Genomic DNA, 18,345 nt, shown 5'->3' with positions numbered 1-18,345 from the left:
TAGGTGTGATTAAGAAAATATAGCTATAACTATTTTTTATTCATATTTCCATTTTTTGCTAATAAATTATCTCCAGTTCTTTCTGAAGCCCATGTAAGTGACTCTTGGCTGTACAAGTCCCTCTAGTGGCATCACATATGTAACAGAGAGCCAGAAAAGCTTAGTCCTGTTTCTCATTCCTAATCCCCACAGTAGTTAAGAATCTATCAATTAAACAAGTATAACAGTACTGAGCTTTAAACTCATTTGACAGTCCCAGAAACATTTCAGATTGTGCTCTTGTTATTCACACTATGCTTCCTTACCATTCATTTGCTTCCCTGAAAAATTAGCTTTGTTGATATCATTTAGTATTTGGAGCAAGTTGTGTCAGGTCACCATTAGTTCTGAAATATTAAGAAGGTAAGAACTCTATGTTCTCAGCCATTTTTTGGCTTCTGGCTATAAAATAATATAAAATGGTTTTGTATTTTGAACACTGCTTGTTTAAAGCAGTCAGAAGTATATACATTTTTTTTAAAGCAGTGTCAGTGGCAATATCATCTTTCTCATCTCCATGAGAACAACATTTGCCCTAAGACTTCAATGGGCAAAACCCATTAACTTCTGCCTACTGCTAACCTTCAATATAGCATTAAGTAAACATTTCAGAATTACCAGCAATCCACCTTGAAAAGATGTTTTTAAAATTCAGGCTTAGTTATTAACAGCATCTGTGCCAAGATTCTTAAATTCCTTGCTTGACTTATTATGAGTGACTGATTATCCCACGATCCACAGTTCAAAAAGATTTGCTCTCTTTCAAAGACTCTTTTTCTCTTAGAAGCAACTACATTTCTAAACTGAAATGCCTAGTTTATACTTATTTAATTGCTGTTTATTGCCTTTTATGTCCAGTGATAATGGATGTCTTTCAAATTCTAGAATTAAATAAACATCACAGATCAAAAGATGAGGTTATTCTTACAGTATAATGTTTAATAATAATGTAATATTTTAGCTGCTTCTTCAGTTGCTAGGTTCCCAGATGCAGCACCTATCCTTTATTATTGTAGTTTTCTCCTATTGCATCAGCAGTTGATGACTACTATAAGTATATTTAGTCATTTTTATTTACAGAAATATCTTACTCTTCACAGAAATAATGTTTGCATCCAGGTAGTCTCTTTAAAAGGCTTATTTTAGAGGCCATTGAAATTTATGTTCATTCTTACGTGATCTAATAATTATTTACAAAGACAACAAAGTGTTTAAGGTGATCCAAATTAATAGATTTCAGGAAAAAAAGTGGAACTTTTTCTAGATCATATGAGGTTTGGGGGGGTGGCTTTAATCATCTTTTAAAGCTCAGAAGCATTGTCCTATGGAAGATTGTCAGTTTTCACTAAATTCAGTGGACAGGATGGTCACAATTGATGCACTGTTGAGTATTGTGGATTGGAGATTAAAAGTACAGAATACAATGTTGACAAACACTTGTTTCTCAAAGCCTGTGAAGAACATTGTTTACCCTCAGTCCCTCTGAGCCCTGAGAGGCTATTTTCAAACAGCCCATGCACACTGGTGATTTTTATACACCTTCCACAGCACCACAGTAAATTATACTGTGGATAAACCCTGGTGAATAGAAGCAACCATGCAGCTAGGAAGGAGGTGTTAAAATCCTGTTCCACACTATTAGAAAACACTGCAAGGATTAGGAAGAGGCAGCAAGATGAAGTTGTGGCAGGGAAGGATCTTAGCAAAGTCAGGCAGAAGTTCTTAAGTTCTCAGGAAATAATGAATCACAGAAAAGTTGAAATCACAGACACCTGTACAGAGACAATCATTGGAAGCAGGGAAGTTTCAAAGTCTGAAGTAAGCCCTCCAAGGGATTGGTAGCACAAAATTGTCAAACAGACCTTGGATGATGATGATAATAATAATAATAATAACAATAACAATAATAATAATAATAATGGTTTATTATTATTATTATTATTATTATTATTATTATTATTATTATTATTATTATTATTATTATTATATTCTTTGTTAAAATATAATTAAGCCTTTTCACATAAATTTTTAACAGAAGATGCATTTTCTTGATGGACTTCCTCTTGGATCTGTGACTTTACAAGAATGTGGTTTAGTAATTCTAGGGGGGTTGTCCTCTATAATGATATGTGATAAATTTCACTTCATTTGTAGCAGATTTTCCATCAGGGTAATTGGTTCCTTTTGTTTTTTTCTGCTCCAGTTTAGCCCTGAGTGTCACACACACCTGAACAGACCTAACCAATAACATATCACAATGGAAAGTGGCATCTCTTTTTTATTCAGAGCAATCCTCCTGTTACAAAGCCCCTGTACAGATATGTCCTTTTAATTTGGTGGAAATCAAAGGAATCAAGCCTGCAGTCTGACACTGCACCACAGACAGTTGATAAGTGTGGCTCAAATTAGAAAACGTGTAGAAATTTCTGTCTCATTTACAAAAGTTTTAGTTAAAATTGTAATGGCTTTAGCATTGAAAAATGTGCTCTATTTTTCCTTGATGTTGTTTGTGATCCGTTAAGCAAGAAATATAGTCCAAAATTTTATTCTCCTAGGAATAAAAAGTATTTAGAGGAAAGGCTATGGCAAGATGGATGGGAAGAGAGACACTCACATTCCAGGAAATGGATCAGACCTTTTTAAAACTTTATGACCTTTGGTCACTCCCTGTTTTATCCATTCCTGATGATTCCAGCCTACACGATCTCTTCAGCTACCTGTGATTAACCTTGACTTCAGTGACAGTGTCACAGCAAAGGGTCAGGACAGAATCGAGTTTGTCTTCCTGTAACTCACACAACAAGTGGTGCTGGTAATGCCTTGCTGTCTCACTTGATTTTAGAGCCCTGAACACTAATCCTGTGCATTGAATGAAGCAGAGATCAGGCACTAAACCATATAAACTTATACTAGCAAAAATAATAAATTTACAATGCTTATTTACAAGATTAATGCTCAAATCTTTATTTTAAACAAATTAGTCCTTGTAACCCTGACAGAAATTAATTTATTAAAGTAAAAATGGAATCTCCAAGGTTTTGTAAAATAGCCTTGCAGGCACATAGCAACATTCTTTAACAATTCCCTTAATTCTTTATTATGAACAGCACTTGGAGCCTTATCCTTGTACCTATCTGCTGATCACGATGTCCCAACACAGCATCTAACAATGGAAATACCTCATTTTTAAAAAACATATAAATATATAATATAAATATAATATAAATATAAAAATATAAATAATATAATATAATATAAATATAAGAATATAAAAAGCTGGGAAATTCACATACAAAAATTATGGATGTTGCTAAACTTTGAGGCTGTTCCTTGAGTACTACATATCAGTTTCCAATTTGTTATCAACTTTATCATGTCTAAAATCTAAAAATCTTTAAACACACATAAGTAAGGGCATAATGGTCTGTCTGAAGGAATAAACCCATGTCTCCTTATAGTTATGTGCAAAATTCCCTTGGGCATCCAAATGCATTCCACAAATACCCAATAAATGAGTTTTCATTGATGATGGAAGGCAACACAATGTCCAAGCACAACTGTAAATTTTTAGAACTTCTGACACTAATGAATATTGTGTTTAAAAGTGTTAGATACTTTGTGGATACTTTAAGTAAAGAAACTCGATGACATACTGTCATTTTGCAAAGTTTGTGTCTCCATTCCAAGGCGTCTTTTTCACCTTTTAAGGGCAAAGTAAAGGCTGCCTGAGAGATCCAAATGTACCAAAGTAATGGTGGCTGGTTACTTCCTATACATCAGTGTGAGTGTGTGCCAAGAACAGTTGTTTGTAGATCTGGGACAGTCTGATGCTGATACTTTTCCCAAATTAGTTACAATATTTGGTGTAGAATTTAGGACTAAATGGTTGCAGCAGATTAGTTAGGTGGTGTGATGAAGGACTTCTGCATATAACTGAAAATAATTTGATTAATCATTTCCAGGAGTTGTTCAGATTATATCATCTGTGTTGACACAATCTTCCCCCATGGCTCACACATGATGTAGTTGTTACATCCTTTACCAGTTTTGCATGAGAATTGGTTCTTGTGGAGGAGGTCAGATCAGCTCATGCAGAAATGGATATATCACGTCACACCAGTTGGTAAAATAATGCAAATATGTACAGGAGTCACTGTTCCACCACAACATTAATCTGTGGTAACGACAAACACATCTGCTCAGGTGCCTGAAGCAATTCCTGCATTCAGCTGCAGTTGGATAAGGGCAAAATGATCCATCTTTATAAGCCTGGTTGTTTGCCTTTATTGTTATTTGTACTGAGCCAGCATCAACGTTTTTTTATGTTCATCTATACAAGGCAGAAATACCAAAAGGGAAAAACAATCAGGGAGATTTGAATCTTTAAGTAGATACAGTAGTAGTTCAAGTAAAATAGTATATAGCCACAGGGTTTGATTTCAGAAGCAATATCTACTAAATGTGAAAATGTTTCCATTTTTATAAAGCATTATAAATCTCAAGTAGGGTATTTAGATACAGACAACTCCAATTTGTCCAAAGCTAATGCCATACAAAAGCAAAACTCCAGTTCTATCAAAACCTACAGGAGGAATTAATATTTCTGAAGTCGCTTTTGGTTTTGCCATTTACATGGGCATGGCATAAATGTTAAGCCTCCCTCCTCATAAAAGGGTCCAAATTTAAGTCTCTTTTAAAGTTGTAAATATGGGGGGTGTGTTAATTTTTAGCAATAATATTTCAGTGGAAACCTGAAATGTGTGTCATTAAAACCGGGTTTATAATCCTTTTAATGTCACCCAAAATGTTAACAGCGTTACCATTTCACTTTCATTCAGTATTACTTCTAACGGCTAAACAAATATCCTACTGCAATCATTAATTGGTACTCCACGTTCTCAGAAAAGAACCTAAGGGGATTTATGTGAAGCTAACCCTAAATCTTCTAATTTGCAGGAGATAAAAAGAGCCAGCCTCGCTGTGTGCCCTGACTTCACCACTCTCACGCCAAGGGGACCTTTTGGACAGAACGAGTAGAATCTGATTTCGTCTCCAGTAACTACAAGGCTTTTGTCTCTTTTTTTTTTCAAAGCATTTTGTTTATTTTATCATTTTGAGACCAAATTCAATTTGCAATCCACTCAGCTGGAATTATTTAATTTGGTGAGATGGATAAAACCTTTCAATAAAAGTTTACCTGTTTTGGACTTCAAAGTTTGATTAGTCTGTAATACTGGTCTCTCTTGCATTTTAATTCAGATGCTATGCATGCACATCTACGTCTCTGAAAATACCTCTGCCAACACTATGAGGAAAAGTTTGGCTTCTTCACTCTTGATGAGGCCAAAATATTTACTTTTTGTGGTCTAGATGTTCCAATCTTCTCCTTCAGGATCTGTGATTTAATTAATTCTTCTGTTTTTATCTGGAATTCCTTTGCTCCACCACAGCAAGATTACACTTACTAAATTTAAATATTGAAAATATTCACTGCCAAGCAATTTGTTATTCTTGAAAGATTTCCAGGACTATTTTATTACTATTAAACCTCCAGCAAAACACAAACTTCTTAGACTGTATCTACTGCTTTGCGTATTAATCCAAATAATTAGATTTATTTGAAGAAACTGCAAGTGAAAAGCATGAAAACTAACTTGTCTGTAACACTGCTTTAGAATTTGAATATATTGCTTATTTTAGAAATTAATATGGAAAGGTAAAAGGAAATAGTGGAATTGAAGAAGTCTTGTCATATGGGTATTTCTGTAACATCCAGGTGTAAACTTTGAAAAAGTCTAACATTTTTTTGTACACCATATTATCTTCTAATCTTGGTATAGTGAAAAAAATAATTTGAGACAGTTCTAAGCCTGTGCATATAACGAGATGGGGATGAAACCATACTGCATTTTTATCAGTAATTTCCCTAAAACGTGGTTTAGTATAATTGGTTCATTGTCGCTTAATTAAACTGCAGTGTCAGAATCACTAGGCTCACTAATAGGTCAGAAGAAACCCAAACCATACCCAAGCCAACTGAAAAGAAAAATGTAATCTAGGAACAGAACTTAAATAATTAACAGGCAACACTTGGCCAATGATTTTCCAAATGTGTAGGAATCCTTGCCTATAACAAGTGCTCTGCAGCCCTGTAAATTCATAACTAAAGTGTTGATGTTGGTTCTATAATTCAAATAATATTTTAATTTCAGAATTCAAATAGCTATTTAGCCTGCTCTTAGTATTCTTGTCTTTCTAGAAGATTTGTTGGAATAGGCAATTTTCTTTATGACTCTCATCCCTTGTTCTTTCTTTGTCTTTTTCTGTATCCACAATAGGAGAGAAGCCTCAAAACTTATTAAACTTCTGCTTTGCTTCCCTTGATGTGTGACAGAAAATTGTCAAAATCTGCAAATAATTAAAAGCACTTCCTGTGAATTGCTGCACATACCATGAGCATATTTGGGGACTATGGAAGGAAGAAGAAATATTGATAGGTGTCAGCCTGTCATTAAACACACTAAAAAACAAAGATGTTGATAAAGTAAAAGGCCTGCTCATTTAAACAAACAAACAAACAAAAAAGTGTACAATTCTACATATACAAGAACATAATGTATAACAAAATGGAATTCACTTTCAGAGTTATGGGAAAGTGTAATTTATAACTCTGAATAAGAGAGATACTATTGGAAGGTTAATTTCTGGTTACACTGACAAATCAGCAGTGTGTTCTATTCACTAAAAAAGCTCTTGCCTCAGACTCCAAGAGATCAATAATACATTATGTTTTCCTTAATATACAGGTTGTAGTTAAAGTCAGCAAGTGTGAGTGCTACTCTTTAAAAAATCCTAATGCAGGTGTCTTGGTCCAATCATTACAGAACTTTTAACATCAGCAAATCTTAATGAGTGCTGCGTGGAAAAGGTGTTCTAAGTTTATTGTATATCTTGGTCAGTGTCCTAATTAAAATGCTTGCTTTGATCACATTAAAACACAGTAAGGAGTGATGGTTCAAAGGACTAATATACAACACAACATTATACTATGAGAAAGGTAAATGAAAAAATAATGGCTTTTGGGGTTTTCTTTAGAGAAAGTCAGAGTTTTATTACAATTAACAGCACTAAAGATAAACCATGTATAGTTGATTACACAAAGGGAAAAGGACAACTTATGATGTGTGATTTATACCCTATATGTCCTGTTTGGTGTTTTGCTTATTATTGACAGAAAGATTATTCCTTTATTTAAGAAAACCAATAAAAATAGAACAGATGTTTTTCTGTTCACGGGGCAGATCATATTCTGGCTTGTTTTAAGAATGATAATATATGGAATTCCTTGTTTCTACAAAAATACATTCTCTAGAAATCTGAGGATGAAGGTATTCAAATTGTGGCTTCTCTGTCTTACCTGGTGCAATTATCCTGCTTAATACGTCAAAGTTTATTATACAGAGTGGCGTAAGTTTCAGGGGGAAAAAATGTAAAAATATGACTCTAGTTTCTTTCATATTTAATATTTTTGCCATCCTATTATTACTGCATTTATATATATTTATATTTTATATTTATTTTTCATTATTATTTATTATTATTTATATATAATTTATATATTATATTTATTATTATTTATATATTATTTATTATTATTTATTATAAATTTATATTTTATATATTATTGCATATATATATATATATATATATATATATATATATATTGCATTTAGTATGTTTGAAAACATCTGAAAAAGCACAATGGTTAAGATTTTATTTGGAATTCAGAATAATACACAAAGTTATAAAAATTTAATCTGTGTGTAGAATGAACACTGTTCCTACAAAGTTGTTCCCCTGGAAATTCTGTTAAAATTCAAATTAAAAGCTGGTGCAGGGACACTGTGGAGGGAATGCCATCCATTCTTTTAAGGTGTTTGGTTCCCCAACAGTTTCCTGTGACTTGTAGAGTTCAAGGCTGGCAGGAGGCAAAGCTGTGAGAGGAAACACACTCATTTTGTCTATGCTCTTGTCACATCTCTCCCTGCCTCCTTTTTGTATTCAGCTGTAGTCTGACAGGACTTGTAAAAGCAATGGAAATGGGAAACCAGACCTTCCAAGCTCCTTGAAGAAGGAATTACCTGCCTGATGTGCACACAGGTGTACGTGAGGATGCACAAGTGCTCGCAAGTGTCTGGAGAGCGCCTGCACAGATAGAACCATATAAAAACATGTGCTGCTGGGGTTGTCTGAGAAAAGCCTGGTGTAAAACCCCAAACCTATACCATGCAACAGCAGAAGTGAGGGAAGGATTCTCATTTCACTTTTGCCATTAATTGGCCTTTCCCATTAACATGTGAAAAGGTTTTTGAATGCTCCAAATGACTCATCTTCATCTGGGGCCCTTTATACAGGATGTCCTGCACTGGACTCCTTATGGCAGTCTAGTTGGGAAGCATCTTACTACTCAACCAGGAACTGCAAAATAATTAAAGCCTGAATTCTCACCCCTTACCCAAAAAGCTTGGTAGGTCGTTAATGCTACTTTCTTTTTGGCCATGTTAATTCTAAACCGGAACAGTATTGAGACTCAGGGCATCAGAATAATTTGTGTTGGAAGGGATCTTCAAAGGTCACCTAAACACCCAAATTCTAAAAATTTAACGGTCTCCTTTTACCTGCCCTTGAACCTAAGGCAAAATACTTCCACTATTTTTCATTATTGCACTCTTTCACTATTTTGAAATATTTCCTCAAGCTTTTCTTGTTGACCTTCTTTTTGAATAGAAGTGTTCCTTATGGGACATCACTAACACACCCAAATACAAGACATATTGCAATGCTGTAGGCTCACTGCACTCTTTAAGGATCCTTCCAAATACCCACAAATACATATTTTTGTGTTGGTTTTGCTCATTGAACAACTCCTCTGAAAATAATCCTTAAATTAATAATTCCTAAAACATTCTTTATTCTTGCATTACAAAGCTACGTGTTTTCGCACAAAGTTTCTCTGAACATCCATTTAGGCACCTCAGCAGAAACTTTGGTATTCTCTGGTGCAGACTCTTGTAGCTGCATTACCCACTCACTTCAATGGCATTTTTGAAGACTGGGAAGCATTGGGAATTAGCTTTTCTTTTATTTCCCTCGTTTGTGGATTTAGACAGCTGGTTTGACTCACATTCAGAAATACGGATATCAGTATCTTCTTTCGGGGTTTTTTTTTTTGTCGTTTTTTTTTTTCTTTGCCTTTTCCAGGATTTGAAATGTTCGATAGAACAGTAATAAAGACGGCATAGGCGGGATGTGGAATGTGGCGGCAGGGTGCCCATCCCAGGTGCCGGCTCACCTGGGCGGGGGATGTGAGCACAGCCGGCAGATCAGATCACATCCGACCTGCTCAGATGAGCGCGCACACACACCCGAGGCGGCTTCCCCTGCACAACCTGCTGGTACCTGGTGGAGAAATTAATTTAAAAAACTAAAAGAAAATGTTCCGGGCTTCCTGGGATGCCCGGACACGGCCGGCTCACGCTCGCTTGTCCTTTGCATCCCTTGGGTGAAACTTCACGTGGCAGTGGCAGCGGCAGGGCAGTGCCGTCCCGGGGGGGTCCCTTATCCCGGGAGCCGCCGCCCCCCGCGTGTGGAGACGCGCACCCCTCGGAGCGGCGGCCGCGGCCCTTCCCGAGCCGGGCTGCGCTCTTCTCGTGCCTTGTCCGCGAACCCCCTCTAGCGCCGAGCCCGCCGCACTCGGCCCGGAGCTGCCGGCAGCGCCGAGGCGAGGGGGCGCTTCCCGCGCCCGCCTCACGCACCGCACCGCGCCCCGCGCTCCCCTCGGGCGGGCGGCTGAGGAGGGGCCGCCGCTCCGACGCTCTCCTCGCATCCCTCCCTCCCTCCCCCGCTGCCCCCGGCGCGCCGGGCCGCCCGCTGGCTGGCGGGGCGCGAGTGCCGGGGCGCCCCCGGCGCGGGGCCGCGCTGGCTCCCGGCGGGCCCGGCCCCCGCCGGGCTGCGCGCAGCGGGGCGGCCCCGCGGCCGCGCCGGAGGAGGGGGCGAGCGAGCGCTCCGCGGGCGGCAGGGGAGCGGCGGCACCAAAAAACTGCAGCCGGCAGCGCGGCACGCAAATCAGGAGGGAGCAGCGAACATCACACCAGAGCCGCCCGGTTTCTGATTGCTCCGCGGCAGAGGGGGAGAGACAGAGACTGACTGAGAGGGGCGAGCGGCAGAGTCGGGCACGGCGGCGGAGGGTCGGGGATGCCGCCGTGCAAGTTTCCTTGATGCATACGGGAGCGTGAGGAGTCGTCGCCGGCCCTTCTCGCCCTCGTCGTGCTCCACCTGGGGAACCTGAAGCCCCTCGGCGCTGCCTCCGGCCGGGGATGCGGGACACCGAGCGGCGCGGCTGGGGGAGGAGGCTGCCGCCGCGCCGGAGGCTGCTGAGGCTGCCAGGGGCGCTCCTGCGGGGCTGAAGGTGCCACCGGCCCGAGCCGGCGGAAGGAGCGGGGCGCGATCCCCCCGCCCGCCGCCGCCGCCGCCGCCTGGAAGTTGCCGGAGCTCTCCGTTGCCAGCGCCGCCGCCCCTCACGGCAGGGCGGCACCGGGGTCCCCGCGCCCCCGCCCGCCCTCGCCCCCCGCGCTGCCGCCGTGCCCCGGGACCCCGGCGGTGGCTGCGCCCGGCCCGGCCCGCGCAACCCCCGGCGGCAGTGCAGGCAGCGCAGCCCGGAGGGGCGGCGGCGGTCCCCGCCGGCCTGAGGGAGCACGGGCAGCCTCGGCGGGCCGAGGTCGCGGAGCGCTCGGCGGGCACCAGCCATGGGGTGTAGTGAGGTGAGGGCATTGCTCTGGAGAGTCGGCCTCTTCCTCCCCCTGCTGACAGCGCGCCCCGCCGCCGCCGGGCACGTCGCCAGCAACCACGGTGAGTGAGGGCGGCCGCGGCTGCGGTCTCCCCGCAACTTTCCGGCGGGCGAGGGCTGTGAGGGGATGGAAGGAGGGGTCCGCACCTGCGGCCGCCAGCTCGGCCTCTCCCGGCCGCCGACGGGGATGCGGGGCCACAGGGGTGCAGGACCGGGCGCCTCCCGGCGGCCACCGCTTCCTGCCGGCCCCAAAAGTTGGGTGCTTGCGGCCGGAGGAGCGGCGGGGCTCCGCTGCCGTCCCCCGGCGGGGATAACTCCGCGGCAGCCGGGAGCGCTCCGCTGTCCCCCCGGGCACCCTCAGCAGCCGCGGGCTGGGAGTGAGAGCAGGGAAGCGAAAGTTGCCTCCCGGCGAGGTGGAGCAGTAGCATCATTTTATTGGAAGTGTGGGTTTATGGTCTGATTCGGTCCTGCCGAACGCAAATGCTATAGAATGGGTTTGAGAGAGCTCATCGCCCCTTAAGGGGAATTGCTGCTGGTGAGCGAACTGTTCAAAGGTGCCTGACTGCCCTTAACATGTAATTTCTGCATACTCCGGGCTGATTGTCTGAAAAAAATCGCATTTAAAATCTTTGTAACAGGTGCATGCTCATCAGACGTTATTTTAATTCTTCGGGTTGTAAGGTATGTGTTTTAGAAAAATACCTCGGGATTAAGAAGGGAATCATCCCGTTTATAGGAATAAAAATGCGTAGCACGCCCAGAGGATACAATATTTTGTTAGGAAGAACTAAAAGAAAGAGCCCAGACCTGATTATGAAACATCATGTTACATGTTATCGAACATCTGGATAAAGCAGAGAATTTCTTAAACTGCTTGTTTTATGTGCATCTGTCTATTTGAGTCGCAGAGGGTGCATCTATTTCTACATGTGTATGAGAGGCTTCTGTGCTTTTAACATTATTTTTGTACAGTTTGGCTTTTTTGAGATTTTAGTGTGATGTGACTGAAAATACAGGAACTGAGGAGTAGCTCTAAATGTTGCTGCTGGCAGAGGTTGCTTTACCTGCTATTATTGAAAGGAGCGTTGAAATTGGATATGGTGGAAACTAAAGGTGAAAGAAGACAAACTGGGTTTAGTCGTGGAGTACTATCAAGTATATAGTTAGTGTTTTTTCACAGTTTTGCTCTGCAGTCTGTTTTCAGTGCTCTTTTTATTGGCCTCAGTAACAGTAAAATAAGATCTCTAGAAAACTGGGAAGAACTATAGTATGGCCACAAAGCCCCTGTGCCATCAGAATGAGTTATGGCAAGGACATTCCAAGTTAGTGTGATTCCTTTACCTCTCCCATGCTAAATGCTAGGAATAATTCCAGTTTATAATTGAAGAGCTTGCAATCATCTCAAGGCTGATTTTTAACATTTCTTATGTCTTGGAAGACATCAGACTCACAGTGGCACAAGCCAGTTTTCCTTTGATGTCACAGGCATTAGTGCATGCTAATGTCTGCTGCATTACCACAAGGCCTAACACCACACATAAAGGTGGTTTTAAAAAAAATGTATTCTTGGTGTTGTAGAGCAGCTAAGACAGCATAAGAGCATCAAAGGCAAAGAGTTTTTTTATCAATTTATGCAACTTAGTTTAGGTTTCTAAACTAGTGTTTTATATTCTGGGATTAAATTAGTAGTGTTTAAATAGTGTTTTAAAAGAGTTTTAATGATGTTTTTAAAGGATGGGGAAGATAGTTGCCAAAAGCCTGTCAGGGATGCAGTGGTTTCTTGTTGTTGATGTAACTTTTCCTAACAAGTCCAGGTGTTGAGGTGTTGGCTGCAGAGAGTACTGGTGAATTTCCTAACTTCCGAGGAACTTCTTTTTCTGCACATTGCTTCCAAACTTCAGTAAAACGAGTAGCCTCTTATCTTTGGTACCGCATTATCACCATGGAAATCAAATAATATGTATAACTCAACAAAACCCAAGTGAACTGAAAATGGGCTGAATTAAACAGTCCAACATGCTTTCATACACACCCCCCCACCTTGTTAATAAAATGCTAGCAAAAAGAGTCTGCTTTTAATGATAACTTTCTCTAAATGCAGGAATTGAAGGAAAGGAAATTACTACAATAAAAAAGTTGCCCATTGTGTAAACTCATAAATGTGGAAGGTTAAAATGCCGGTTACTAATACTTGGAATCCCAGCTGCAAAGAATTTTTTGAAATCTTGTGAGGAAACATGATCTCTTTAAATTTTCCTGAAGTGACATTTTCAGCATGCCTGTCTTGAAAATGTCTGGAATAATTGCTGTTGGGTTTTCACTAATCATTATTATAATGATATATTAACTTGGCTATCTGTATATTTCGTCTTCTGTTTTGTGTTCAGAAACATACCAGCATTAATAGTAAATTGAAAAGGAATGTCTTGTTTGGTTTGTCTCTTGATTGTTTGGGTAAAAACAATCAGTTTGGGAAGTGGAATGGGTTTATTAATCTGACTTGGTAAACAGCCCTTCCACTTCATTCTTAACGGTTTGTTTCCTGTTATTAAAGAGGGATTTTCAGAAAAATAATATACTCTGGTCTTATAAATTGTTATTATAACCATGCTGGGATTAATCTTTTTTGGTCTTGTCAAACAGAAAGAATTACAATTTTTTTTTCATATAGCTCTAAGGCTCTTAGGTTGTCATTCTTCACCCAGTAAATCAATGTGTGGTGTCTTAGAGAATCTGTAGCAAGGCAGGCACAAACAGTACTATTGGCAGGGAAGTGAACTTACTCATTCATCTTCATGAAGTGGTCAGTTCAAAAACATATTATGACCATGCCAAGGTCTAATTTTTACTGCTCAGAACAACCCTGTAGGGCTTGGAATTGCATAGGAGGAGTAACCACTGCAGTGTGTGGCAGGACTGCTTTGCACAGAGGTGGAATTAATGGTGGAGGTTGTGTGCTTGCACGTTTATACAAATTTTCAGTGGTTGTCCCTGACATCCAGTATGAACAGGCTACTGTGCAAGGTTTTCAGCGTGCTGTGGTGTAGCTTTGTTCTTTGCTTGCCAGAACACCATGAATTGGGCAATTGCTAATAAAATTACAGATAATGGCATTGGACCTGAGCAGTTCCTTGTGCAAAACTTGTGGGAGCTTTCAAGATAAAGGTCACACCAGGTAATGGCTCAACAGTCTCCTGTGCTAAGCGTGCACTCATAAATGTTTCTGCATATATAAAAATCAGAAACCGTATTTGTTCCTACATATATGTCAGAAAGAGTTTCTGTACCCTGTCTCCTTTCAGGTTGTATCTGCCATTATGTATCACCAGACAATTAATTCCTGATGCCAACTATAGAACTTGCAGAGTTTATAATGAGTCATGCCTATCAGTGAAGTATAAAAAAAAGCTGTTGCTTTTTAAGTTTCCAGGTATCATAACTTTTTGTCAGGTTATGCAAGGTTGGTCTTTTTATTCATACCTCTAAAAGGCACCTGCACTAGTTTTTATCTTATTACAAAAAAAAAAAAAAAGTGAAGTAAGCAATAGTGTCAAATGTCAGTTCTGAAATTCATACAGCCTTTATTTTTACAGTGATTACACTTGATATAAATTGGGTGGCTCAAAGTAGGTAATAAAGCTTTTTGATTCTGGTAGTAAAATATCAGGTAGATTACTAATGACCTGGAGGTATTCATCAGTTCAGAGAAACTGGCTCATTTTCATTCACATATTTATTTTTCCAGAAGTGCAATCCACCACACATAGGCACTCTTTCTGAATACAGAACTCAGATTTTTTTACTGTAGCAATAGGGAGACCAGGGACTAAGTGTGGAGAGACTGGACTTTTCTCTGAATGAACGTGATGTTTTACTGCTAGAGGATATCTCTTTGAGAACTTACAGTACTGTAGAAAGGCTGTGCTGCTGCCTGTGCTGTGCTAGTCCTGCTGAATTCTGCTGTTTCATTGTCCAGCTCATACTTTAATAAGCATTTATATCATTACAGAAACACGAGAAATAAACAAATCCATTACAGTAAACATGTGTCATTCCCTTTTCAGCATGTAGATAAAATGATGAGCAAAATTGTATTTTAGTTTCAAGTTCTTAAGGAACTTTTAACAATATTTTTTATCCATGTGTAAAATCCCACATCCATATGGACTTGTGTGCTAATGAAGCCTTGGGAACCTCTGCAGTTGTAGATACTCAGAAATGATTTGTTATCCAAGAGCCTTGATTTGTATGCCATGAAATGAACAGATTTGCAAACTGAGGGCTGTCTGGATATTTTGTTTAAGTTTTGTTGGGTTTTTTTTGACAAATGAGAATGATTGGTATGGAAATACTAAATATTAAGAAATGCATAGATTAAGCAGATAGAGTTTAAAACCAAATAAATATATTAGTTTTCATGTAATTTGCAGGAGAGAAAACACCACAGAGGAACTGTTTTCCTGGAGTTTACCAGTTTAACTCTGGTCAGACATCATTCCTTCTGGGAGGTCAAAAAGTTTACTGAGGAAAAAGAGAGAATGAAAAAGCATGTAGGAAATTGAGTTTTTCTTATTAAAATCTCCTCTGTCTTTCCAGATAGATACTTTTAGCTCTTAACTCTCCTTGAGTGTTCGTTTAGGATATCTGATGTTAAAATTTTCACTTGAGAATTTTAGAAAAGTTGAAAAGTTCAGCAGGTTGTTTGTTAGTTAAGATACACAGTAAGTCAATATCCATTTGTTGGCTATTTTTTTTTTTTTAAATGGAAAATCTAATGTTTAAAAATCTCATTTAACTGATCAGGGATCTTCAGAAAATTGTGCTTGTGTACTGTATGGGAAGGATTCTGTTGTTCTTAATCCCATTATAGCATAGCTAGGATATATTCCTATTCCAGCTGTGTGTGTTAGCTGGAATGTTTCATTAGGATCCTTGGATTTCCCCAGCGTGACGTTGACACAAAGATGAGGCTGGCCTTGTGTTTGATATGCCCCTTAACATGCTGAACTCTGTGACAGAGAGAATGATAAGGTGGATGGAAATAGACAAGTCTAGATAAATTATTTATCCATAATCTCTCCTGGCCTCCAGAAGCAGTGTTATAATGCAGGAGAGGTCAATACAAAAACTATCTGCTGTGAACAATATGCCTTCTGAAGCTGTTTTTTAACTTGTAAATGACATATCAGTCTTTATGATAAGGTGTTAGAACTGCTAATTACTGCTGAAAAGATGTCTCTCACGTGATAAAAACATGTTGGTTTTTTTTCAGGATTTCTTTCTGGACCGTACAAAAATGATTAAAATTAAACAGTGAAATCATCTTTAGCTTCTTTGTTTCTCATAATCCCCTCATTCTTCCTTACTTTATTTCCAAGGATGCTTTCATTATCAATATTGAAACATATTTTGTGTAGGTCAGCTATTGATCATTCTCACATCTAAGAACCAGTCTGTTCAAAATAATCATTAAGGAGAAATCACTTCAGTTAATCCAGCAGCCATTTGTGACCTCAGTACTAATTTTAATGCGGTGCAGAGCAAAGCTTAGAGACCAATCTTGGCTTTAAATAAACTACATGTTCTATATTTGAAGCTGGCTAATCCATTGTATTAAAAAACCCCAAAAGCCAAACTAAAACAAAACTCAAAATTATCTCAACAAAACCCAAAACAAAACCCCCTAAAGATTTTCCTACTCCGTAGTTCTTCTGTTTGTCTCATTCATGCAACATAATACTTCTTGAAGTCAGCATTTCTCTCACTTACTGATATTTGTGTTCTGTCATCCTGTAGGGAAAAAAAAAGTGCTGAATACTTTGATAATTAATAATTAGAGATTTGTTAATTTTAATAAATAAAGATATTTTAATGAGGCTGTAGATAGTTTTATAGATAATAAATAAACTTCTGCCCAGACAATGCATGGGTATTTCTCCCCCTCTGGTTTATGATATTGTACAGTTTTCTGCTCTTTAAACAATTCTTTCACAGTAGCTCATGGTACTCCTCCACCTTCAAGCCAGGAGCTACTATTGCTTTGGTTTATGGATCTGTTCCTATTCTAAATATATAAAGCATCAGTAGTTATTCTGTGTTTTTAAAGAAAGTTAGGGGTATTTTGACATTTAAATTAAGACTAGAATAAAAAAATGCTGTAATATTATTGACATTTCTTTTGACAGTCATGTAGGGTCACGTCTTTAAAATTCAAGAGCATTTATTACATGAGGAGATTAGATTGAAAATAAAATTTCCTTTCTGTAGAGCAGGCTGAAGATTTAAAATGTATTTTGTCCTCAAACTGAAATTCCTGGTTTGTGTTTAGGTAGATTTCTAAGAAGCTGACAGATTTTTTATTTTTTCATCTCCTGAGAGATGGTTCTGTTTGCTGTAAGTTGACTGAGTCCCAGACACTTTTTGAAGGTGTCTGGTGTTTGCTGACAGATTCTCCAAGAGGAGAGGTTAATGAGGGGAGGTGGGACAGCACAAGCAATACTTAGGTGAGAAGCCGTGACATAAACACAGCGATCCAGAGGGAACATTTTAATATGTGGGTGTGTTCAGTGCATTGATAGCACAGCTTTCCTTCATGCCAACATGCTTTTGACATTACACAGGGCTTAGACTGGAATAGTGCTGTGTCACTTCAGTGCAGAAGGAAAGGTGGGCAGCAGGCACCGTGTGCAACAAGCCCCTGTGGAGGTGCACACACACGATGAGAACACAGTTAAAAGGTGAATTTGCTGGGAGCTCCACTGCCTCAATCCACTTAATGGCTTCTGCACCTAGAACAAAAGGGGAAAAGTCACATACAGCAAACAGTATCATTGATGCATGTAATGAGTGATTTGTTTTGGCTGGGGACCCTTGGTTAGAGTGTACTTGCTGCTGTAATTTGTATTCTCTGACTGCTGGTTGCTTCTTGCTTAAAATAAAGGAATAAAAGAACAAATTAGAAAGCATTCCATAAGATAATGCACTAGCATTTTAATCTGGATAAAAGTGGTTATCTTTCTGAATGTTCCCAGGCTGATTTTCTCAGTGGATTTCACTTGCTGGTTTAAAATAAAATTTTACAGGAAAAAAGAATTTAGATTTGTTCAAATATATTTTGGACACATTAGAAAAAAAAAATTAAAGGGGACCTAATAATTTTCTTCTGTAGTGTTTCCAGTATTTGTGGCTGGAAATTGATTGCATGGAAAGCATTTGGATGAAGGATTCATATTTCAAAATGTGGTTTGAATTCAGCACTTTCTGCTAAACAAACTGGGACCATATAAAATTGCACAGTCCTTTACTCTCAGTTGTGTGTGGCTCCTGAAGGTCTTTGAAAAGGAAAGCAAGGGAAATGTAAAACCTTTGTCTCTGGTAGATTGCTTTTGTTTGTATTGCAGCAGTTGCTAAACACTTCCACACCACAATGATACAGTAGAAGCACCCACTTAGAGGGTTAT

The 18,345-nt window shown here is 39.5% G+C and overlaps 1 protein-coding gene across 3 annotated transcripts in view; it reads left to right on the top strand.

Moving 5' to 3' along the window:
• Positions 1 to 10,837: 10,837 nt before the first annotated feature.
• The window catches only part of LOC102113376 (ephrin type-A receptor 6), a 385,909-nt gene continuing 378,401 nt past the window's right edge, over positions 10,838 to 18,345 (top strand). For all 3 annotated transcript variants that reach the window (XM_088052284.1, XM_014253507.2, XM_088052285.1), the window contains exon 1: positions 10,838 to 10,947. In XM_088052284.1, coding sequence (XP_087908410.1) covers positions 10,845 to 10,947 — 103 coding nt within the window. In that variant the 5' untranslated portion in view covers positions 10,838 to 10,844. The remainder of the gene's footprint in view (positions 10,948 to 18,345) is intronic.

Source organism: Pseudopodoces humilis, chromosome 2, assembly GCF_049639895.1.
Source record: "Pseudopodoces humilis isolate 2021_Gansu_Grassland_sample_001 chromosome 2, ASM4963989v1, whole genome shotgun sequence".
Taxonomy (NCBI): Eukaryota; Metazoa; Chordata; class Aves; order Passeriformes; family Paridae; genus Pseudopodoces; species Pseudopodoces humilis.
Note: the sequence above shows the minus strand (reverse complement) of the source record. Positions and strands in the feature narration are given on the sequence as shown.